The sequence below is a fragment of the Panthera leo genome, chromosome C2 (assembly GCF_018350215.1).
Source record: "Panthera leo isolate Ple1 chromosome C2, P.leo_Ple1_pat1.1, whole genome shotgun sequence".
NCBI classification, from domain to species: Eukaryota; Metazoa; Chordata; class Mammalia; order Carnivora; family Felidae; genus Panthera; species Panthera leo.
In genome coordinates, this window is record NC_056687.1 from 126,463,834 (window position 1) to 126,489,318 (window position 25,485).

The following is a 25,485-nucleotide window of genomic DNA, read 5'->3' on the forward strand; positions in this document are numbered from 1 at the left end:
CGCTGCTGTCAGCATGGAGCCTGCTTTGAATCTTCTGTCCCCCTTTTCTCTCTGCCCCTTCCCCATGTGCTCGCTCACTCTCTCTCTCTCTCTCTCCAAAATAAAGATTAAAAAAAATTTTTTACTTAATACCTATTTTCCACAAAGTACAAAAAAAAAAAAAAAGAGGAAAGCTTCCAAATGACATTTTATGCAGCCAGTATTACCATACTGATCCATACCATACCATACTGTCATACCAAAGCCAGACAAACACTTCACAAAAAAAGAAAACCACAGGCCAATACCCCTGATCAACATCAATGCAAAAATCCTCAACAAAATATTAGGAAACTTCATTAAACAATACATTATTTTAACTAGATCACTCACCACGATCAAGTGAGATTTATTCTGGGGAAACAATGGTTCAATATTCACAAAATCAGTAACATGATACATCATATTAACAAGATGAAGGACAAAATTATATGATCATCTCAATAGATGCAGAAAAACTATTTGACAAAATTAGACATCTGTTCATGATGAAAACTCAAAAACTGAAAAGCAGCCTATGGAATGGGAGAAGATATTTGCAAACAACATATCTGATAAAGCGTTAGTATCCAAAATCTATAAAGAACTTATCAAACTCAACACCCAAGAAAACAAATAACCCAGTTAAGAAATGGGCAAAAGACATGAATAGACACTTCTCCAAAGAAGACATCCAGATGGCTAATGGACACATGAAAAGATACTCAACATCATTCATAATCCAGGAAATACAAATCAAAACCATGAGATCAATCTCACACCTGTCAGAATGGTTAAAATTAACACAAGAAACAGGTGTTGGCAACGATGTGGAGAAACAGGAACCCTCTTGCACTGTTGGTGGGAATGCAAACTGGTGCAGCCACTGTGGAAAACAGTATGGAAGTTCCTCAGAAAGTTAAAAATAGAAGTACCCTAAGATCCAGCAGTTGTACTGCTAGGTATTTACCCAAAAGGTATAAAAATATGGATTCAAAGGAGTAATAACATGCACCCCAATGTTTATAGCTGCATTATCAACTGCCAAACTATGGAGAGAGCCCAAATGTCCACAGACTGATGAAGGATAAAGAAGATAAGGTATATATACACAATAGAATATTACTCAGCCATCACAAAGGGTGAAATCTTGCCATCTGCAACAACATGGATGGAGCTAGAGTATATTATGCTAAGCAAAATAAGTCAGAGAAAGATAAATACCATATGATTTCACTCATATGTGGAATTTAAGAAACCAAAGAGATGAACATATGGGAGTGGGGAGAAAAGAGAGAGGGGAAACAAACCAAAAAAGACTCTTAACAATAGAGACAAACCGAGGGTTGATGGAGGGAGGTGAATGGGGGATGGGCTAGATGGGTGATAGGTATTAAGGAGGGTACTTGTTATGATGAGCACTGGATGTTGTATATATTTGATGGATCACTGAATTCTACCCATGAAACCACATTGCACTGTATGTCAACTAACTAGAATTTAAACATTTGAAAAAAAATTTTTAACTCCAGAAAATTAGTTTAAAAAAATTTTAACGTTTATTTATTTTTGAGAGAGGGGGCAAAGGAGGGAGGGAGGGCAAGCGAGCATGAGCCAGGCAGGGGCAGAAAGAGGGGGACAGAGAATCCAAAGCGGGCTTCACACTGTGAGCACAAAGCCCACTGAAGGGCTTGAACTCACGCCTGTGATATCATGACCTGAGCCAAAAATCAAGAGTCAGCCTCCCAACCAAGTGAACCACCCAGGCACCCAAGAAAATGAGTTTAGAGGGAACATACCTCAACATAATAAAACCCATACAAGAAAAACCCACAGCTAACATCATACTCAATGGAGAAAAACTGAGAGTTTTTTAAGATCAGGTACAAGTTGGAAATCTACACTCTCATTTTTATTCAACATAGTATTGAAAGTACTAGCCACAGCAATCAGACAAGAAATATAAGGCATCAAAATTATAAGGAAGAAGTGAAATGTCATTATTTGCAGCTGAAATGATATTACACATAGAATATCCTAAAGACTCCATTGAAATACTATTAGAATAAATGAATTCAGCAGTCACAGGATGCAAAATACAAAGAAATCTCTTGTATTTCTATATACTAGTAACAAAGTAGCAGAGAAATTAAGAAAATTCCATTTATAACTGCACCAAAAAGAATAAAATACACAAGAACGAACTTAGCAAGTAGGTGAAAGACCAGTACCCTGCAAACTAAAACACTGATAAAAGATGATGGGGCACCTGGGTGGCTCAGTCAGTTAAGCATCCAACTAGGTTCTGGTAATGTTCTCATGGTTTGTAGGTTTGACCCCCGCATCCAGCACTGTGCTAACAACTCAGAGTCTGGAGCCTGCTTTGGATTCTATGCCTCCTTCTCTCACTCTCTCTGTCCCTCCCCCACCCGTGCTCTGTTCCTCAAAAATAAACAAACATTAAAAATAAACAAATAAATAAACCACGGATGAAAGAAACTAAAGATGACACAAACAAATAGAAAGGTATTCTATGCTCATGGACTGGAAAAATTACAATCGTTACAATACCCACATTACCCAAAGCAATCTACAGTTTCAATTCAATCCCTATCAAAGATACCAATTGTATGTTTCACAATACTAGAATAAATTATCCTAAAATTCATATTAAACATAGCCAAAACAATCTTGGGAAAAAAAGAACAAAGTTGGGAGTAACACAATCCCAGATTTCAAACTGTATTACATAACTATAATAAGCAAAGCAGGATGGTACTGGCACAAAAACAGACACATAGATCAATGGAAGAATAGAAAGTCCAGAAATAAACTCTCACTTATGCAATAAATGGGGAAAAGACAGTCTCTTCAATAAATGGCACTGGGAAAACTCAACAGTTACATCCAAAAGAATGAAACTCAACCACTTTTTTACATCATAGACAAAAATAAACTTAAATAAAGAACTAAATATGAGACCTGAAAATAAGGAACTACTAGAAGAAAACATAGCCAGTAATTTCTTTGACATCAGCCTTAGCAACATTTGTCTAGATGTGTCTCCTCAGGCAAGGAAAACAAAAATAAACTACTGGGACTATACCAAAATAAGAAAGCTTTTGCACAGCAAGAGTAACCATCAACAAAAATAAAAGGCAACCTACTGAATGGGAAAAGACATTTGCAAATGATATATCCAACAAGGGGTTAATATCCAAACTGTAGAAAGAACTTCTTTGACTCCACACCAAGAAACCTATCAATCCAATTAAAAAAGAGATCGGAATAGACATTTTTCCAGGAAGACATACAGACTTAACAGACACATGAAAAGATGCTCAACTTCACTCATCAGGGAAATGTAAATCATTTCCACAATGAGATATCACTTCACATCTGTTAGAATGGATAGTAGCAAGAAGACAAGAAATAACAAGTGTTGGCAAGGATACAGAGAAAAAGGAACACTTTTGTACTGTTGATGAAAAAGTAAACTGGTGCAGCCACTGTGGAAAACTGTATAGAGGTTCCTCAAAAAATTAAAAATAGAAATACCTTATGTTCCAGGGACACCTGGGTGACTCAGTCAGTTAAGCATTTGACTCTTGATTTCAGCTCAGGTCATGATCTCATGGTTCGTGAGACCGAGCCCCACATCAGACTCTGCACTGACAGCATAAAGCCTGCTTAAGATTCTCTCTCTCTCTCTCTCTCTCTCTCTCTCTCTCTCTCTCTCTCTCCCTCTCTTCTCCCCCACCCCCGTCTCTCTCTCTCTCTCTCAAAATATTAAAAAAAAGAATGAAAGACCTTGCTATTTGTGATAATATAGGTGGACCTAGAAAGTGACTTAAGTCAGACAAAGTCAAATACCATAGGATTTCATTTATATGTGGAATCCAAAAAGCAAAACAAACAAAAATCAGAAACAGACCTATAAATACAAAGACCTGGTAGTTGCCAGAGGGGAGGGGTGTAAGTAATGGGCCAAATGGGTGAAGGCAAATGGGAGGTATAGGTTTCCAGTTGTGGAATGAATAATTCATGGGGATGAAAGGTACAGCAGAGGAAATACAGTCAAAGGTATTGGAACAGCATTCTATAGTGACAGATGGCAGCTACACATGTGGTTATTAGCACAGCATAGTGTACAGAGTTGTCAACTCATTATGTTCTACACCTGAAATTAATGTAACATTGTGTTAACCGTACCCCACTTAAAAAAAAAAAAAGCTAAAACAAGAAATATCAGAGAAAACCACTGTAATAGATTTCATTAAACTTGTGAGACTACAGTGCAAAACCCTATGCAGATAAAATGGAATACCTAGAAGAAATAGATAATTTTTTTTAACAAATTTACCTCATCTGATCCCAAAGATAAAGTTTAAAGAGCCATTAACATTAAAGACTAGAGGAAGTTATCAAAAAGCCACTCCTCCCTGACACAGAAGACACTAGGTCCTGACAATTTCACAAGAGAACCTCTACCGTATCTTTTAAGAGCAGATAATCCCAATGCCATTTAAATTATTAGAACATAGAAAATCTGCAAATTCTTTTAGAACACTTAATGAACTTAATTGTGTTCTCACCATTCCAAATTCATAGGTTGAAGCCTAACCCCCAATGTGACTGTATTTGGTAAGAGAGCCTTTAAGGAGATAAAGTGATTTAAATGAAGTCATAAGGGTGGTGTCCTAATATGACAGAACTGGTATCTTTTTAAGAGAAAGAGACACCAGAGAGTTCTTTCCTCACACACACAGAAGAAAGGCTACAACAGGAAACAGCAAGAAGAAAGCCATCTACACCCCCCGGAAGACAAGCCTCGCCAGAAATTAAGCCTGTTGTTAATTTGGTCTTGGATTTCTAGCCTCCAGAAATATGAGAAAATTAATTTCTGTTGTTTAAGCAATCCAGTCTCTGGTATTTTGTTATGGCAGCGCTAACAGACTAATACATGAAATAAGCACACCATGGATACCAAAAAACCTAAGTTTAAAATACATCAAAAAATGGGGTGCCTGGGTGGCTCAGTCAGTTGAGCATCCGACTTTGGCTCAGGTCATGATCTCGCGGTTCGTGAGTTTGAGCCCCACGTCGGGCTCTGGTGCTGACAGCTCAGGGCCTGGAGCCTGCTTCAGATTCTGCATCCCCCTTTCTCTCCACCCCACCCCTGCTTGTGCTCTGTCTCTCTCTTTCAAAAATGAATAAACATAAAAAAAATTTTTAAATACCTCAAAAAAAATCAGCAAATCAGCTCATTATCACATGACATTGATGCAAATATCCAAAATAAGATATTATCAAAATATCAAATTCCTTTTACTCAGGAATATAAGAAGAGTTTAATATTAGTAGATCTATTAAGATAAATTCATAAATAGATCTAGGGGGAAAAAGATCATTTCCATAAATGCTGAAAGCATTTAAAAGATAATCAATACTTCCTTGATTTAAGAAGAAACAGGTAAACAAGAACAAAAATTAAAATAGAAACCAGTCATAGCTTTGTTTACACGAAAAAAAGATAAAATCAGGGGCGCCTGGGTGGCTCAGTCGGTTAAGCGTCCAACTTCAGCTCAGGTCAGGATCTCGCGGTCCGTGAGTTCAAGCCCCGCGTCAGGCTGTATATAATACACAGTATTATATGTTAATTATATCTCAGTACAGTTGGGAAAAGATTCAAGAGGAATCCGCTGAAGCTCTCAGGAACTCTGTTGCTCTTGCCTCTTTGGTATGCTGGGCTGCAAACTTTAGCTTTATCAGATATGTCATTTGCAAATATCTTCTATTCAGTATGTTGCCTTTTGGTTTTGTTGATTGTTTCCTTCACTGTGAAGAAGCTTTTCATTTTGATACAGTCCCAATAGTTTATTTTTGCTTTTGTTTCCCTTGCCTCAGGAGATCTATCTAGAAAAATGTTGGTTGGTATGGCCAATGTCAGAGACACTACTGCCTGTGTTCTCTCTTAGGATTTTTAAGGTTTCTGGTCTCCTATTTAGGTTTTAATCCATTTTGAGTTTATTTTTGCATATGGTGTAAGAAAGTGGTCCACTTTCATTCTTTTGCATATAGTTGTCTGGTTTTCCCAATACCATTTGTTGAAGAGACTGTCTTTCCCATTGCATATTCATTCCTCCTTTATCGAAGATTAATTGACTATATTGTGGGTTTATTTCAGGGTTTTCTATTCTGTTCCATTGACCTATATGTCTATTTTTATATACCATATGACAGCTGGTGTTACTACAACTTTGTAATATAATGACAAGTCTGGAATGGTATCATCTCCAGTTTTTTTTCTTTTTCAAGATTGTTTTGGCTATTTGGATATCTTCTGTGGTTCCATACAAATTTTAGTATTGTTCTAGTTTGGTGAAAATGCTGTTGGTATTTTGATAGGGATTGCATTAAATCTGTAGACTGCTTTGAGTAGTATAGACATTTTAGCAATATTCTTATAATCTATGAGCATGGAATGCCTTTCCATTTCTTTGTGTCCTCTTGAATTTCCTTCAGAGTACAGGTCTTTTACCTCTTTGGTTAAGTTTATTCCTAGATATTTTATTGGTTTTGGTGCAATTGTAAATGGGATTAATTTCTTTTTTTTTTTTTTTTTTTTTACATTAAACATTGGCATTTTATTTATTTTTTTTTATATTTTATTTTTTTTTATTTTTTATTTTTTTTTATTTTTTAATATATGAAATTTACTGTCAAATTGGTTTCCATACAACACCCAGTGCTCATCCCAAAAGGTGCCCTCCTCAATACCCATCACCCACCCTGTCCTCCCTCCCACCCTGCCCTCCCTCCCACCCCCCATCAACCCTCAGTTTGTTCTCAGTTTTTAACAGTCTCTAATGCTTTGGCTCTCTCCCACTCTAACCTCTTTTTTTTTTTTTTTTTTCCTTCCCCTCCCCCATGGGTTTCTGTTATGTTTCTCAGGATCCACATAAGAGTGAAACCATATGGTATCTGTCTTTCTCTGTATGGCTTATTTCACTTAGCATCACACTCTCCAGTTCCATCCATGTTGCTACAAAAGGCCATATTTCATTTTTTCTCATTGCCACGTAGTATTCCATTGTGTATATAAACCACAGTTTCTTTATCCATTCATCAGTTGATGGACATTTAGGCTCTTTCCATAATTTGGCTATTGTTGAGAGTGCCGCTATAAACATTGGGGTACAGGTGCCCCTATGCATCAGTACTCCTGTATCCCTTGGATAAATTCCTAGCAGTGCTATTGCTGGGTCATAGGGTAGGTCTATTTTTAATTTTCTGAGGAACCTCCACACTGCTTTCCAGAGCGGCTGCACCAATTTGCATTCCCACCAACAGTGCAAGAGGGTTCCTGTTTCTCCACATCCTCTCCAGCATCTATAGTCTCCTGATTTCTTCATTTTGGCCACTCTGACTGGCGTGAGGTGGTATCTGAGTGTGGTTTTGATTTGTATTTCCCTGATAAGGAGCGACGTTGAACATCTTTTCATGTGCCTGTTGGCCATCCGGATGTCTTCTTTAGAGAAGTGTCTATTCATGTTTTCTGCCCATTTCTTCACTGGGTTATTTGTTTTTCGGGTGTGGAGTTTGATGAGCTCTTTATAGATTTTGGATACTAGCCCTTTGTCCGATGTGTCATTTGCAAATATCTTTTCCCATTCCGTTGGTTGCCTTTTAGTTTTGTTGGTTGTTTCCTTTGCTGTGCAGAAGCTTTTTATCTTCATAAGGTCCCAGTAATTCACTTTTGCTTTTAATTCCCTTGCCTTTGGGGATGTGCCGAGTAAGAGATTGCTACGGCTGAGGTCAGAGAGGTCTTTTCCTGCTTTCTCCTCTAAGGTTTTGATGGTTTCCTGTCTCACATTCAGGTCCTTTATCCATTTTGAGTTTATTTTTGTGAATGGTGTGAGAAAGTGGTCTAGTTTCAACCTTCTGCATGTTGCTGTCCAGTTCTCCCAGCACCATTTGTTAAAAAGACTGTCTTTTTTCCATTGAATGTTCTTTCCTGCTTTGTCAAAGATGAGTTGGCCATACGTTTGTGGGTCTAGTTCTGGGGTTTCTATTCTATTCCATTGGTCTATGTGTCTGTTTGTATGCCAATACCATGCTGTCTTGATGATGACAGCTTTGTAGTAGAGGCTAAAGTCTGGGATTGTGATGCCTCCTGCTTTGGTCTTCTTCTTCAAAATTACTTTGGCTATTCGGGGCCTTTTGTGGTTCCATATGAATTTTAGGATTGCTTGTTCTAGTTTCGAGAAGAATGCTGGTGCAATTTTGGGATTGCATTGAATGTGTAGATAGCTTTGGGTAGTATTGACATTTTGACAATATTTATTCTTCCAATCCATGAGCAGGGAATGTCTTTCCATTTCTTTATATCTTCTTCAATTACCTGCATAAGCTTTCTATAGTTTTCAGCATACAGATCTTTTACATCTTTGGTTAGATTTATTCCTAGGTATTTTATGCTTCTTGGTGCAATTGTGAATGGGATCAGTTTCTTCATTTGTCTTTCTGTTGCTTCACTGTTAGTGTATAAGAATGCAACTGATTTCTGCACATTGATTTTGTATCCTGCAACTTTGCTGAATTCATGTATCAGTTCTAGCAGACTTTTGGTGGAGTCTATCGGATTTTCCATGTATAATATCATGTCATCTGCAAAAAGCGAAAGCTTGACTTCATCTTTGCCAATTTTGATGCCTTTGATTTCCTTTTGTTGTCTGATTGCTGATGCTAGAACTTCCAGCACTATATTAAACAGCAGCGGTGACAGTGGGCATCCCTGTCGTGTTCCTGATCTCAGGGAAAAAGCTCTCAGTTTTTCCCCGTTGAGGATGATGTTAGCTGTGGGCTTTTCATAAATGGCCTTTATGATCTTTAAGTATGTTCCTTCTATCCCGACTTTCTCAAGGGTTTTTATTAAGAAAGGGTGCTGGATTTTGTCAAAGGCCTTTTCTGCATTGATTGACAAGATCATATGGTTCTTTTCTTTTTTTTTTATTAATGTGATGTATCACGTTGATCGATTTGCGAATGTTGAACCAGCCCTGCAGCCCAGGAATGAATCCCACTTGATCATGGTGAATAATTCTTTTTATATGCTGTTGAATTCGATTTGCTAGTATCTTATTGAGAATTTTTGCATCCATATTCATCAGGGATATTGGCCTGTAGTTCTCTTTTTTTACTGGGTCTCTGTCTGGTTTAGGAATCAAAGTAATACTGGCTTCATAGAATGAGTCTGGAAGTTTTCCTTCCCTTTCTATTTCTTGGAATAGCTTGAGAAGGATAGGTATTATCTCTGCTTTAAATGTCTGGTAGAACTCCCCTGGGAAGCCATCTGGTCCTGGACTCTTATTTGTTGGGAGATTTTTGATAACCGATTCAATTTCTTCGCTGGTTATGGGTCTGTTCAAGCTTTCTATTTCCTCCTGATTGAGTTTTGGAAGAGTGTGGGTGTTTAGAAATTTGTCCATTTCTTCCAGGTTGTCCAATTTGCTGGCATATAATTTTTCATAGTATTCCCTGATAATTGTTTGTATCTCTGAGGGATTGGTTGTAATCATTCCATTTTCATTCATGATTTTATCTATTTGGGTCATCTCCCTTTTCTTTTTGAGAAGCCTGGCTAGAGGTTTGTCAATTTTGTTTATTTTTTCAAAAAACCAACTCTTGGTTTCGTTGATCTGCTCTACAGTTTTTTTAGATTCTATATTGTTTATTTCTGCTCTGATCTTTATTATTTCTCTTCTTCTGTTGGGTTTAGGCTGCCTTTGCTGTTCTGCTTCTATTTCCTTTAGGTGTGCTGTTAGATTTTGTATTTGGGATTTTTCTTGTTTCTTGAGATAGGCCTGGATTGCAATGTATTTTCCTCTCAGGACTGCCTTCGCTGCATCCCAAAGCGTTTGGATTGTTGTATTTTCATTTTCGTTTGTTTCCATATATGTTTTAATTTCTTCTCTAATTGCCTGGTTGACCCACTCATTCGTTAGTAGGGTGTTCTTTAACCTCCATGCTTTTGGAGGTTTTCCAGACTTTTTCCTGTGGTTGATTTCAAGCTTCATAGCATTGTGGTCTGAAAGTATGCATGGTATAATTTCAATTCTTGTAAACTTATGAAGGGCTGTTTTGTGACCCAGTATATGATCTATCTTGGAGAATGTTCCATGTGCACTCGAGAAGAAAGTATATTCTGTTGCTTTGGGATGCAGAGTTCTAAATATATCTGTCAAGTCCATCTGATCCAATGTATCATTCAGGGCCCTTGTTTCTTTATTGACTGTGTGTCTAGATGATCTATCCATTTCTGTAAGTGGGGTGTTAAAGTCCCCTGCAATGACCACATTCTTATCAATAAGGTTGCTTATGTTTATGAGTAATTGTTTTATATATCTGGGGGCTCGGGTATTTGGCGCATAGACATTTATAATAGTTAGATCTTCCTGGTGGATAGACCCTGTGATTATTATATAATGCCCTTCTTCATCTCTTGTTACAGCCTTTAATTTAAAGTCTAGTTTGTCTGATATAAGTATGGCTACTCCAGCTTTCTTTTGGCTTCCAGGAGCATGATAAATAGTTCTCCATCCCCTCACTCTCAATCTAAAGGTGTCCTCAGATCTAAAATGAGTCTCTTGTAGACAGCAAATAGACGGGTCTTGTTTTTTTATCCATTCTGATACCCTATGTCTTTTAGTTGGCGCATTTAATCCATTTACATTCAGTGTTATTATAGAAAGATATGGGTTTAGAGTCATTGTGATGTCTGTATGTTTTATGCTTGTAGTGATGTCTCTGGTACTTTGTCTCACAGGATCCCCCTTAGGATCTCTTGTAGGGCTGGTTTCGTGGTGACAAATTCCTTCAGTTTTTGTTTGTTTGGGAAGACCTTTATCTCTCCTTCTATTCTAAATGACAGACTTGCTGGATAAAGATTCTCGGCTGCATATTTTTCTGTTTAGCACACTGTAGATATCGTGCCAAGCCTTTCTGGCCTGCCAAGTTTCAAAGGAGAGATCAGTCACGAGTCTTATAGGTCTCCCTTTATATGTGAGGGCACGTTTATCCCTTGCTGCTTTCAGAATTTTCTCTTTATCCTTGTATTTTGCCAGTTTCACTATGATATGTCGTGCAGAAGATCGATTCAAGTTACGTCTGAAGGGAGTTCTCTGTGCCTCTTGGATTTCAATGCCTTTTTCCTTCCCCAGTTCAGGGAAGTTCTCAGCCATAATTTGTTCAAGTACCCCTTCAGCACCCTTCCCTCTCTCTTCCTCCTCTGGGATACCAATTATGCGTATATTATTTTTTTTTAGTGTATCACTTAGTTCTCTAATTTTCCCCTCATACTCCTGGATTTTTTTATCTCTCTTTCTTTCAGCTTCCTCTTTCTCCATAACTTTATCTTCTAGTTCACCTATTCTCTCCTCTGCCTCTTCAAGCCAAGCCATCGTGGATTCCATTTTGTTTTGCAATTCGTTTAAAGCGTTTTTCAACTCCTCGTGACTGTTCCTTAGTCCCTCGATCTTTGTGGCAAGAGATTCTCTGCTGTCCTGTATACTGTTTTCAAGCCCAGCGATTAATTTTATGACTATTATTCTAAATTCACTTTCTGTTATATTATTTAAATCCTTTTTGATCAGTTCATTAGCTGTTGTTATTTCCTGGAGATTCTTCTGAGGGGAATTCTTCCGTTTGGTCATTTTGGAGAGTCCCTGGCGTGGTGAGGATCTGCAGTGCACTTCCCCTGTGCTGTGGTGTATAACTGGAGTTAGTGGGCGGGGTCGCAGTCCGACCTGATGTCTGCCCCCAGCCCACTGCTGGGGCCACAGTCAGACTGGTGTGTGCCTTCTCTTCCCCTCTCCTAGGGGCGGGATTCACTGTGGGGTGGCGTGGCCCGTCTGGGCTACTTGCACACTGCCAGGCTTGTGGTGCTGGGGATCTGGCGTATTAGCTGGGGTGGGTAGGCAAGGTGCACGGGGGCTGGAGGGGCAGGCTTAGCTCGCTTCTCCTTAGGTGATCCACTTCAGGAGGAGCCCTGTGGCAGCGGGAGGGAGTCAGATCCGCTGCTGGAGGTTTGGCTCCGCAGAAGCACAGAGTTGGGTGTTTGCGCGGAGCGAGCAAGTTCCCTGGCAGGAACTGGTTCCCTTTGGGATTTTGGCTGGGGGATGGGCGGGGGAGATGGCGCTGGCGCCTTTGTTCCCCGCCAAGCTGAGCTCTGCCGTCCGGGGGCTCAGCAGCTCTCCCTCCCTTTGTCCTCCAGCCTTCCCGCTTTCTGAGCAGAGCTGTTAACTTATGACCTCCCAGACGCTAAGTCGCGCTTGCTGTCGGAACACAGTCTGTCCGGCCCCTCCGCTTTTGCCAGCCAGACTCGGGGGCTCTGCTTGGCCGGCGAGCCGCCCCTCCGCCCCGGCTCCCTCCCGCCAGTCCGTGGAGCGCGCACCGCCTCGCCGCCCTTCCTACCCTCTTCCGTGGGCCTCTAGTCTGCGCTTGACTCCGGAGACTCCCTTCTGCTAATCCTCTGGCGGTTTTCTGGGTTCTTTAGGCAGGTGTAGGTGGAATCTAAGTGATCGGCAGGACGCGCTGTGAGCCCCGCGTCCTCCTACGCCGCCATCTTCCGGAACTCCGGGATTAATTTCTTAATTTCACTTTCTGCTGTGTCATTATCAGTGTGTAGAAATGCATCAGATTTCTGTATGTTGATGTTGAATCCTGTGACTTTACTGAAATTGTTTATCAATTGTGGTAGATTTTGGTGGAGTCTTCAGAGTTTTCTATATATAGTATCATGTCATCTGCAAATAGTGAAAGTTTACTTCCTTCCCAATTTGGATTTTATTTATTTATTTATTTACTTACTTATTTAGATGTCTAATTGCTGTGGCTAGCACTTCCAGTACTATGTTGAATAAAAGTGGTGAGAGTGGACATCCCTGTTTGTTCCTGACCTTAAGGGAAAAGCTCTCCATGTTTTCCCATTGGGTATGATGTTAGCTGTGGGTTTTTATATGAGGCCTTTATTATGTTGAGGTATGTTCCATCTGAAACTACTTTGTCAAGGGCTTTTATCATGCATGTGCTTTGTCAAATGTTTTTTCTGCATCTATTGAAATGCTCATATGGTTTTTATCCTTTCTTTTATTGATTGTTTTGCAAATGTTAAACCACTGTTGTAGCCCAGGAATAAATCCCACCTCATCATGGTGTTTGATTTTTTTTTTTTTTTTAATGTATTGTTGGATTCAGATTGCTAGTATTTCACTTTTTATACTTTCGAGACGTATGGTCTCTTTGCCACTCAAAGAGTCCTCTTATATTTCTTGCAGGGCTGCTTTAGTAGTCATGAACTCCTTTAGTATTTGTTTGTCTGGGAAACTCTTTATCTCTCCTTCTATTCTGAGTGATGGCCTTGCTGGATAGCATATTCTTGGCTGCAGATTTTTCTCTTTCAGCACTTTGTATATGTCATGCCACTTCCTTCTGGTCTGCAGTTTTTCCTTAAAAATCCACTGATGTTATGGGGTTTCCCCTTATATGTAACTATTTTTTTTTCCTCTTGGTGCTTTTAAAAGTTTTTCATTGCACTGCTTTTGCCATTTTAATTACTGTGTGTCTTGGTGTGGACTGCCTTGTGTCAATTTTTGGGGGCAGGGGGTGCTCTCTGTACCTTTTGCATCTGGATATCTGTTTCTTTCCCAAGATTAGTGGTGTTTTTAGCTATTACTTCTTCAAATAAATTTTCTGCCTGCTTTGTCTCTTCTTGTGGATCTATAATGCAGATATGATTATGCTTGATTGAGTCACCGAGATCTCAGACTGTTTTGAATTTGCATAATTTTTTTCCTTTCATTTATTCAGCATGGTTACTTTCCATTACTCTGTCTTCCACATCATTAATTCCTTCTTTTATCCAGTCTATTTACTCCATCAAGTTTATTTTTAATTTCACTTATTGTGTTCATAATCTCTGATTCAGTCTTTATATCTTTGTGTTTTTAAAGTTTTTAAAAAATTTATGTTGAGAGAGCACAAGCATGAGTGGGGGGGGGGGGCAGAGAGCAATGGGGAGAGAGAGAGAAAATCCCAAGCAGGCTCTGCACTGTCAGCTTAGAGCCCAATGAGGGGCTCAGACTCCCAAACCATGAGTTGATAACCTGATCAAAATCAAGAGTCAGACACTTAACTGACTAAGCCACCCAGATGCCCCTAGTCTTTATCTCTTTGTTAAGGGTCTGACTGATGTCCTCTACTCTTTTCTCAAGTTTGGTGAGTATCTTTATCATGACTTTACATTCTCTATCAGGCATATTAGTTATATCCATTTCACTTAAGTCTCTTGGTATGGTTTTGGCCTATTCTGTCATGATCTCACGGTCCGTGAGTTCGAGCCCCGCGTCGGGCTCTGTGATGACAGCTCAGAGCCTGGAGCCTGTTTCAGATTCTGTGTCTCCCTCTCTCTGACCCTCCCCCGTTCATGCTCTGTCTCCCTCTGTCTCAAAAATAAATAAAGGTTAAAAAAAAAATTAAAAAAAAAAAAAAGAAAAAGGAACCCTCGTGTGCGCTCAGTGGGAATACAAAGTGGTGCAGCCACTATGGAAAACGGTATGGAGGGGTGCCTGGGTGGCTCAGTCAGTTAAGCCGCCGACTTCGGCTCAGGTCACGATTTCGCGGTCCGTGAATTTGAGCCCCGCGTCGGGCTCTGTGCTGACAGCTCAGAGCCTGGAGCCTGCTTCAGATTCTGTGTCTCCCTCTCTCTCTGCCCCTCCCCTGTTCATGCTCTTTCTCTGTCTCAAAAATAAATAAACGTTAAGAAAAAAATTAAAAAAAAAAAAAAGAAAGAAAAGAAAACGGTATGGAGGTTCCTCAAAAAGTTAAAAATAGAACTACCCTACAATCCAGCAATCGCACTATTGGGTATTTACCCCAAAAACATAAAATGCTAATTCAAAGGAATACATGTACCCTTATGTTTATAGCAGCATTATTTACATTAGCCAAGATATGGAAGCAACCCATCAATAGATGAATAAAGAAATGTGTGTGTGTACACACACACATGCGTGCGCGCACACACACACGCACACACACACACACACACACACACACTGGAATATTATTCAGTCATGAAAAAGAATGAAACCTTGCCATTTGCAATGATATGCATGTAGCTAGAGAGGGAGACAACCAAAGGCCAAATTCCAGTGAGGAGGAAAAAAGAGACAAAAGAGGTTTAAATGAAAGGGAAGAAAAAGACTTGGACAGCAATTAAACACAGATATGGGTTAAGAGGGGGTTTTGCTAGCGGGACAAGTTAAAGGGAGAAGAAGTTAAGAGATTTATACAAATCAATCAGGCAAGTAAGACCCCAGATGGGGAAGGATGATGTCAGAAGTTCAGGTAGAGGAACCTCATTCTGTAAGTCTGGGGAGACATGGAAGGACAGTGGGATGCAGCAAAAGGAGAATCAGGGGACCTGATGACAGAGACCCTATTTTACCTTCTTTAAACTTAAAACTTTTCTTGGACTTAAAACTACCAATGCCATGTATACTTTTGCTCTCCATCTCTCTCAATCACACAGTGAAGTTCCTGAGGCAGGGATTTTACCCTTCATGGTGTCCTATAGTTACAGCACTGAGAACAGTGCCTGGTCATTAGTATCCGGCAGAATGGCAGAATCCAAGCTGGACCAAAAAGGCAGAGGCCAGGAGGACTAGGGGCTCCAGAGGAATGGGAAGAGTGGAACTGGAGTCAGGGAGCAGAGGCAGTGGGAGGGAGACAGGGGCAAGTATGCAGATATGGAGAGTCCTGAAGGCTGAGGTCAGAGAAGGGCATGCTCTTAGCGAGGTATATTTTTCACAGCTCAAATGGTGCTCAACAGGCTGAAGAACTGAGCAATGAGGAGGAGCTGAATCTGGCCACTGCTGCTGGCTCATGCTGGTTCCCCAAAATACAGGAGAAGGAATAGGTCACTGGGAGAGCCGTAAGTCTGGGAAAAGTTGGAACACAGATGGCTCTTGGGCACATCAAGCAAGGACTGCTGAGAGCACAGCATGCACCTAAGAATGTGCAGGAGACAGTGGCCATGTCCCAGCTTGCCCCAACACTGTTTCACTTAATGATCCGGGAATCTGCCACACCAAGAAAAAGGTGGTACAAATGACTCTTATCATCCTCAGAACCACACATTCCCCATCTAACTTGTCAAAGGATACCTTGTGTATCTCTAGAGAAACAAATGCCCTCTAGGCATAAGATTCCAAAGATACCTAACAAAAAGACTCCCTGGTTTCGACTCCAGACTTTGGGGTCATCGACTCTTCTCCCTGCACCTCACAGTGCTGTCTAAAGACCCCTGAGACCTCCTGACCCAAGTGGCTCCTCCTACCCCCACCCCTCAGGTCCAGGAGAAGCAGTAGAAAGGCTATCGCCACTATTTCTTCCTAGAACACACTAACGAGTGGCCCCTGTTCTGTGCCCAACCCATGCTCTGCCTCTGTTGCCCAATGTTAAAGCCTGTGGATTTGGCATTTCCTCCATATGCCAAAGCACAGGACCATGGATGTGGCTGAGCTAGCACAGACAAAACCAGCAGATGTGGCACTTACAGAGTGTATGATGTCCACCATGTTGTAGGCTTTGGTCGATTCCAAGGGGACAATTGTGTCAAGCTCAGGAACCATACGGTCACTTTGGACAGAAAAAGAAGCAGATACAATCAACACAGGAAGAGCCATTTGCCTTCTTTTTTTTTTTTTTTTTTTTTTTTTTTTTTTTTAAATATTTTTTTAAGTTTATTTATTTTTGAGACAGAGAGAGACAGAGCATGAACGGGGGAGGGTCAGAGACAGAGGGAGACACAGAATCGGAAGCAGGCTCCGGGCTCTGAGCCATCAGCCCCGAGCCCGACGCGGGGCTCGAACTCACGGACCGCGAGATCGTGACCTGAGCTGAAGTCGGACGCTTAACCGACTGAGCCACCCAGGCGCCCCGAGCCATTTGCCTTCTGTGGCTGGGGGATGGGAGTAACGTGGGAGCAGAGCTGATTCTGTCCCTGCTGGGCTTGCAAAGTAGTCCCAAAAGATGCATTCCTTTCTTACCACCATATCAAACTGAAAGGAGTTTGATATTAACCCAAAAGATCTTTGTTTTCATTCAGAGGGAAGAAACGAGCTTATTCTCCTGAATGTGGTTCCTTCATTTATCCCCTCTGAATACCTCCTACATTCCAGGTACAGTATGGGGCACTACAGGACACTGTAGTGAACAAGACACTGTTCTAGCAAGTCCTACTCTCACTTTCTGAGACACTGAAAATAAAAGAACAAGGACTTGGAAATGCAAAAGCAGAGTTCTGTTACTCAACATTGTGGGTTCATATTCCCTGTTGGAAAATAAACCTGCTAAAGCTCCTTTTTAAAAAAGCAAAACTGGGGTGCCTGAGTGGCTCAGTCATTTAAGCATCTGACTCTTAATTTCAGCTAAGGTCATGAACTCATGAGATCCAAGTCCCATGTCAGGCTCTGCTCTGAGCACAGAGCCTGCTTAAGGTTCTCTCCCTCCCTCTCTTTCTGCCCTTCCTCTCTTGTGCTCATACTTTCTTTCTCTCAATAAAAAAATGAGATACAGTACATTTAATTTTTAAAAACTAAATATTAAAAAAGTAAAACTGCAGCCCCCCTGGTGGGGAGAATCACTGAGGACTAACTAGTCACCCAGGCTCATGGCGTTCTGCTTCCTCATGCACCTTTGTGGCTGAGCAGAGAGCCTGACAGGGCCCACACCCACACCACAGGAGGGCTCAGCAGCAATGTGTCACTCTCCCACATGCTCTCATCCCCTCCTGCTCATGCAGGCAGGCAGGGACTGTTCTGGCCCTGACATGTGCACCTGGGCTGAGGTTTGACTTTGGTAAAAGCCACATGCCTCAAGCCCAACTTCCCAGAGAACTCCACATAGGGGGATACTGGGTACAGCCCTACCAGATAAAGTCCTCCCTTATTTTTCATTTGCAACTTATACATACAGCTACTCTTGGATCAATGGAGAGGAGATATGACTGGAGCTAAGCAGGCTATTCAGTCATTCCTAAGCCCCTGGGCCCTAATACCTTCAAATGATGTCGTAAATTTTTCAAGAATCCCAAATAGTACAGTTGCTCAGAAAAGGACGCTGTGTCCATCGTTCTGGGCCTACGACCACCTTCCTTTTCAAGTCTACACATAATATACCACTGGTTAGGTCCCCTGAAGAGTGGGGCTGAGGCATGTGGAAGCTCAGGTCCATTCCACAGAATAGTGTCTAAAAATGGCTTCTTACTAGGAGACAGAATTCTAAATTTTTTCTGCAAAACAAAGTCCAGGCCAAGTGAGTTTGAAGTAGTTGGAGTCTGAAGTTTGAATCTCAGAATGGAAACAGAATGGAGAAGAAAACAGCCAGAGATCTGGATCAATAGTTCCCCAAATGAGCCTCTGGCTCACTTGATGATGTAACCCCATGAGGCAGTGGCCCCAATAATAAGGAGAGAAAGTGTTTACTAGGTGGCCAACAATACACCTTCCCCTGGACTGCCCGGGCCTCTGGCCACATGCAGGTGGGCATAAGCACATTTTCAAAAGGGCATGCTGTCTACATCATTTCACATTTCATGTCAGAACAAAAAATATTTCCAATTCTGGACAAATCAAGACTTATAGAACTGGGGGTGGGGGCACTTTTTACTCCCAAGTTATTTTTCAGATGTTACAGAGAGGAAAAAAAATGAATACAAATAAAATTCTTCCTTTCTTTGCTCCTGTACCCAGACATGCCACCACCATGCCAACACCTAGGAGCCTCACTGGCTCCACTCCATAATCCACTCCAAGCTGCCCAATAGGGCAGAGCCTGGAGGTGCTGCCAGGGCAGAGGAGCTAGAAAAGGGTAAGTCAACCTGCACAACAAGAGTTGGTTCCCTGGCCTGTAACTCACCTGGGATCATGGCATTCACGGATGGGAGCTGGGTCCTGGTTGCTGAGGGGCAGATAGTTGAAGAACTCCCGGAGATTACACAAGGCATCAACATCATTTTCAAAAGCTCTGTGGGCAACACCTGAAAAAAACAGAGGGGCTATAATAGGCCTAGACACCTGTCAGCCCACAGATGCTGTTTCATGTCCACCTGCCACTCCTAGGGCATGTTGGCAGGAGACTGTAGTAACACCTCTGTGAGGAAGGAATACCACACATCTTCAGGCCGACCTTCAATTTATGCAATCTGTTCCCTCTGCTCTGTACCCACACCTCTGCAGGGTCACTCCTTTCTTTATTCCCTGCAGCCCTCATGTGCCTCCCCATCCTTGTGGGAGCTCTCTTCATACCCTTCCCTGCAGCACTGGTCTGTCCATTTCCTTGTTTCCTGCATGACATCTCCTCTAGAATATCAGCTGTAACAGGGTAGAGAACAGGCCCATCTTAAACCACTATAGTCCCACATCAAGAATTACACCTCACTACAGGTCACTTAGCTTTCAATACAGCTGAAAAACAAAAAAATAAAAGAATAATGGCTGGCACATAATGTCATGGTACTCAGCAACGGTGGAGGGGAAGGTGGGGAACCACCTGCCCTAGTGAGGAATGAAGCCATCATTCCTCAAGAATACTCTGAAATCACAGAACGGCCAAATAACGCCACAGACGTGACAAAGTAGGGCCAGAAACTCTCTCCCAGAATCCCTGCTTCCACCATTTCCCCTACCATCTCTTCTCACAGCAGCCAAACTGGGCTTTTTAAGCCAGATTATGCCATGTCTCCAAACACCCTCTTGCTGTTCACTCAACATGCCAGCCACTTCCCTTCCTCAGGGCCTTTGCATTGCCTATCCCCTCTGCCTGCAGCGTTTCTCCCTTTGGTGTTCATGCAGTTAACTCCTTCAGATCTGCTCAACTGTTACCCTCACAGTGCAGCCTGCTCTTACCACCCTATTTCAAACTACAGCAACCCCAGGCCCTGTTCTACTTTTCCAGAGCACAGATTACCTTCTACCATACTATACAATGTCCTTATTTTAAGTTTATTTACGGTCTACATCCTGTACTAGAATATAACCCCATATGGGCAGGGATCTTTGTTTCTTTCACAAAGGTATTCCTAGCACATAGAATAATGCTTGACACACAGGCACTCAATGAATATATGCTGAATGAATGTTTCGTGTTCAACACAGAATTCTTTTATTCAAGAAATACTTATAAATTGGTGAGGCCACCTTAAAGGACAGCATGGTAGTTCCTCAAAAAGGGAGAGTTACCATTTGACCTAGAAACTCCACTCCAAGGGAAACAAAAACATGTCACACAAAACTTGTACATGAATGTTTACAGCAGCATGTTCACGACAGCCAAAATGTGGAAGCAATCCAAGTGTTTAACTGATGAATGAATAAAAGGTGGTATATTCCTACTCTGAAATAATATCCAGCAATAAAAATGAGGTACTGATCCATGCTGCAACATGGATTAACCTTAAAAATGTTATGCTAGATATAAAAAACCACTCACAGAAGACCATTATCACATGACTCCTAGACAAAGGAATAGAAGGTAGATCAGTGACTGCCTAGAGGTAGACTATTTGGGGGAATATGGGGAGCATATGCTAATGGATGCAGGGCTTTGAGGGGCAATAAAAGGTTCTAAAGTTGTGGTGATAACTGAAAAACACTAAGCACATAAAATCATTGAATTACATACTTTAAATGAGTATGTCACAAATATAAAATGTAAACTGTACCTCAATAAAGCTGTTTTAAAAAGAAAATGATATGTATAGGTCTTGCTCTGGAGATATACAGGTGAATACCTCAGATGTCACCAATACTTAACATTATTTTAGATCCCAGTGGAAAAAAAAAAAATCTGGGGTGCCTGGGTGGCTCAGTCAGTTCAGAGTCTGACTCTTGATTTCAGCTCAGGTCATGATCTCACAGTCGCGAGATCAAGCCCTGCATCAGACTCTGCACTGAGCATGGAGCCTGCTTAAGATTTTCTCTCTCTCTCTCTGCTCCTCTCCCCCGCTCACACTCTCTAAAAATAAATAAAAAATACTGCTGCCATTTAAGCCCTGAGACAAGAGTGAGAGGACCAGCTGTGGGAGAATCAGCAATGAGAAGGTTCTGATTCTAGCTGTGTGCTGGAGACTGCTAAACAGAGCTGACGGCTGAGGGAAAGGAATGAGTCAAAGTTGATGCCAACCTGAGGTGGGAGAGGAAATGTATAAATTGGTCACACCGGCTTCTCACTGCTTTGAAATCTTTCCAAGAGGCAATTTCTCCTGCCTTCAGTTATACTGCTTCTGGTGTCATAGACAATCCTTACGCAACTTGGTGTCTTCTTCCAAGAAAATATGAAATTCCAAATATCACTCTAACAATTCCCTGCACCCAATTTTATGCCACTCTATATAAACAATACCCTTTGTTTCAACGCCCACATACAGAATAATCTTTACACATTTTGAATTCAGCATGGGTAACACATAACCCCAAAGAGGTGAAAATGTGGGCCATGACCATCACATTATGACTGTACCTGACCAAAAGCAATTGGTAACACTGCCATCTCAGACATACCCAACTTTAGATTAAAAAAAGTCACACTAGGGGCGCCTGGGTGGCTCAGTTGGTTGATCGTCCGACTTCGGCTCAGGTCATGATCCCACGGTCTGTGAGTTCAAGCCTCGCATCGGGCTCTGTGCTGACAGCTCAGAGCCTGGACCCTGCTTCGGATTCTGTGTCTCCCTCTTTCTCTGCCCCTCCCCTGCTCATGCGCGCTCGCTCGCGCGCTCTCTCTCTCTCTCTCTCTCTCTCTCTCTGTGTCAAAAATAAATAAACATAAAAAAAAATTTTTTTTTTAAGTCACACTATTTTTTTTAAAGGTCAAATGTTATAACCACCATTCCAGTTACTTTTAAAATTTTAAATATCAAAGCTTTAGTAGTAACTGTTTTTGTTTTAACTAATTTGAGGTACTAAATCTATCTTTATTATTATATCTATAGTAAATATACCATACCACAGCCCTCTCAAATTCTGCCAATTAAGTGATATTTATAAAACATTATAACTATTCTCTTGGGCCTGCTTCTCAGTGTTTAAAAACAGTTAAGGTGAGCCTCAAGGCCTCTAACCTGACATGGTGGTATGGGTCCTGGCACCACCGAGCTCCTCCTGAGTAACATCCTCATTGGTGACAGACTTCACAACATCCGGGCCAGTGATGAATAGGTAGGAGGTGTCCTAAAATCAGAGTTCCAAAAGAATCAGTCTCAGAACACCAGAGCTACATGGAGCCTTAGAATTTACACAGCCAAGACAAATGCAGAGAAGTTAGTGATGTGGGGACAGAACCAGATTAGGAGGTCACTAAGAGATACCTATCCAAACTAAAGACTCAAAGTTTCCTTGTCTCACTACCAACAAAATTGTTTTTTCCCCCAAATATTTTATTTTTCAGTAATCTCTACATCCAACATGGGGCTTGAACTCAGAACCTGGAGATCAAGAGTCGTATGCTCTACCAACTGAGCCAGCCAGGTACCACAACTAACAAAATCTTCACTGCACGGTTTTGTCTCAGCAAAATTATCAGCCATGTGGCTAACACTTCAGGGTCATTCATTTGTAAACACCTTAACAGGAGGCCTTATTCAGAGATTACTGGGCACCACCATTTTTCTAAAGCACTTCATGGGATTCTGTCCTTAAAGTCTAGGTACTATTATCACCCCCATTTAAAAATGAGGAAACTGAGTCACTGTGACAGTATACAGTTTACCTAAAATTAACCAACCATCATAAGTGAAGCCATTTGAAGACCATGATAATCAATGCTTTGGTGTTTCAAAAGGGTGACAGACTTTTTAGTTTCTAATTTAAAGATGAAGGGAGGGGCGCCTGAGTGGCTCAGTTGGTTAAGCATCTGACTCTTGATTTCAGCTCAGGTCATGATCTCATAGCTTCAGGAGTTCAAGCCCCACAACAAACTCTGCACTGACAGCGCAGAACCTGCTTGAGACTCTCCCTCTTTGTCTGCTCCTCCCCTACTCGCACTCAGTCTTTCTCAAAAATAATCAATAAAAAACTTTTAAGATAAAGGTATAGTGTAAAAAACTTAAAAAGAATAGAAGAACAGTAGAATATAAGTCTATATCCAAGCCCTTATTTCCAGGCCTCTAATTTCCCTCCCCAAAGGCAACTACTATCAGTTTCTCTCCTTACAAAGACATCCATACATATGTGAAGAGTAATAGATAGATAGATAGACAGATAATCTGTCCTTTTATTTTCTTTCCAGACAGTGTTCTACACAGTTTTGAATCTTCTTGAAAACCATTCCCTATCAGTATAGTAGGATACATATAATAATTTGTCACCTACCAAAAGTCATTTAGAATATGTCCAGTATTTTGCTATAACAAGCATTTCTACAGTAAATATCTTACTAGAGTCATCTCTCTCAGCTCACTGTTCATTTTCTTTGCCCATTTTTCTATTGGAAATTTGTTTTTGTGTACTGAGGAATTAGTCCTTAGACTATTATGTGTGTTTTATTCAGTCTATTTTATGGATCCTTGGCTTGGAATGCTACTAGAAAGGTCTTTCTTCCCTATTCCACACAGACTTATAAATAAATGTTCACAGAAGCATTATTTGTAACAGTAACAAACTGGAAAACAACCCAATGTCCATCAACAGGTGAATTTCAAAATAATTATCCCAAGTGAAAAGAGCCAGCATCCACCCATTCCACCCCCCCCCCAAAAAGGTATACAGTTTTTGTATGTTTTATACATGGAAAATGTCATTTTGTATGATTCTGTTTATGCAACATTCTAGAAAATGCAAATTGGTTTATTGTGATAGAAAGCAAATGAATGTTTACCTAAAGACAGGGCTGAGAGGTAGGAGAAATGGATTACAAAAATACAGGAGGAAACTTTAGGGGGTTGGTGGCTATGTTTATTATCTTGACCATGGTCATGGCTTCACAACTGTATGCATGTGTCAAAACTCAAACTGCACAACTTAAATATGTGCAGTTCATGATACAATTATGCCTCCAAGTTGCAAAAAATGTGGGAATGCAAAGAGCCAAGAATATCCCATGCCACTTGAAGAAGAATAAGGAGGGACAACTTGCTGTGCCAGCATTTGTTACGCAGCCAGTGTAATGAAGACAGTGTGGTACTGGCACACGGACAAGCAAACAGAGCAGAAGAGCTCACTGAAACACTCTTGTATACAGACACTTGGTTCGTGATACACGTGGTGCTGCGGAGTAGGAAAGGACTTTTTTTTTTTTTTTCCCAATAAAAGAATCTAGCTAACCATGCTGAATAAAATGAAACTAGCCTCTATTTCATACTATGTGTAATTTTAATTCCAACTAGAATTAAACATAAATGTAAAAGGCAAAATAAGCTTTTATAAAACATAAACAATCTTCATCACTTTGAGGTTGAAAAAAGTTCTTCAAGAACTAAAACACATTACCCATAAAGTATAAATTTCACTTTGGTTCTCATATCAAAAGGACACAGAAGCAAGCCTAAATGGACTCCCACTGACTAAGAGAGAGGCAATTTGAGCATGAAAACAAATAATGCTAACAATGAATTAGAAACCACTGAGTAAAATAGGAAATCCATGAACCCACATTAATAATAAATCCATGAGGGGAACTTGGATGGCTCAGTTAAGAGTCCGACTCCTGATTTCCAGTCAGGTCATGATCTCATGATCATAAGATTTGAGCCCTGCATCAGGCTCTGCATTGGGTGTAGAGTCTGCTTAAGATTCTCTCTCCCTCTGTCCCTTCCCTACTTGTTCACACACTAAGAAAAAATTAATAATAAATCCATGAAATAAACAAATGCCCAAGAATATAGGGCTCTTCCTTAGAAATGGATGACAAATGGTACAGTTGATAAATATCAATTTTGTGAAAATTGGTTTGGACAAGTATCCTCAATAGATGCTAAATCAAGGAGCAAAGTATAATGTGGAATAGCATGCTTGGATGATGTCAAAGTATCTCCCAATGACTATTAATTAGTTACCAAAAAAAAAAAAAAACCAAAAACAAACAGTAACTATACCACAAAGAAACCAAATAACACCTTGAATGAATAGTGATCAAATTAATATTGCCAGTGAGGGGAAGATAGACATCATTTGTCTCTAGATGTGATCAACTGACCAAGATACATTGCTTATGTAGCAGACAGACTGGGTTACCCAACCTGAATCTAATCATAAGGAAACAGATAAACACAACTAAGGAACAACCTAATAATTTGTTTTTGTAGCCTTCAAAAATGTCAGCACCATGACAAAACCTGAAGAAATGCTCCAGATTAAGGGACATTAATAGGATAGGACAACTAAATGCAATATGTGATCTCCAAATGGATCC

General features: G+C 40.7%; 1 protein-coding gene across 3 annotated transcripts in view; it reads right to left on the minus strand.

Annotated features, from left to right (window-relative positions):
* The window catches only part of PCCB (propionyl-CoA carboxylase subunit beta), a 98,793-nt gene that overhangs the window by 22,285 nt on the left and 51,023 nt on the right, over positions 1-25,485 (minus strand). For all 3 annotated transcript variants that reach the window (XM_042955658.1, XM_042955659.1, XM_042955660.1), the window contains 3 exons: positions 22,199-22,307; positions 19,000-19,120; positions 16,638-16,719 (listed from right to left, as the gene is read on the minus strand). In XM_042955658.1, coding sequence (XP_042811592.1) covers positions 16,638-16,719; positions 19,000-19,120; positions 22,199-22,307 — 312 coding nt within the window. The remainder of the gene's footprint in view (positions 1-16,637; positions 16,720-18,999; positions 19,121-22,198; positions 22,308-25,485) is intronic.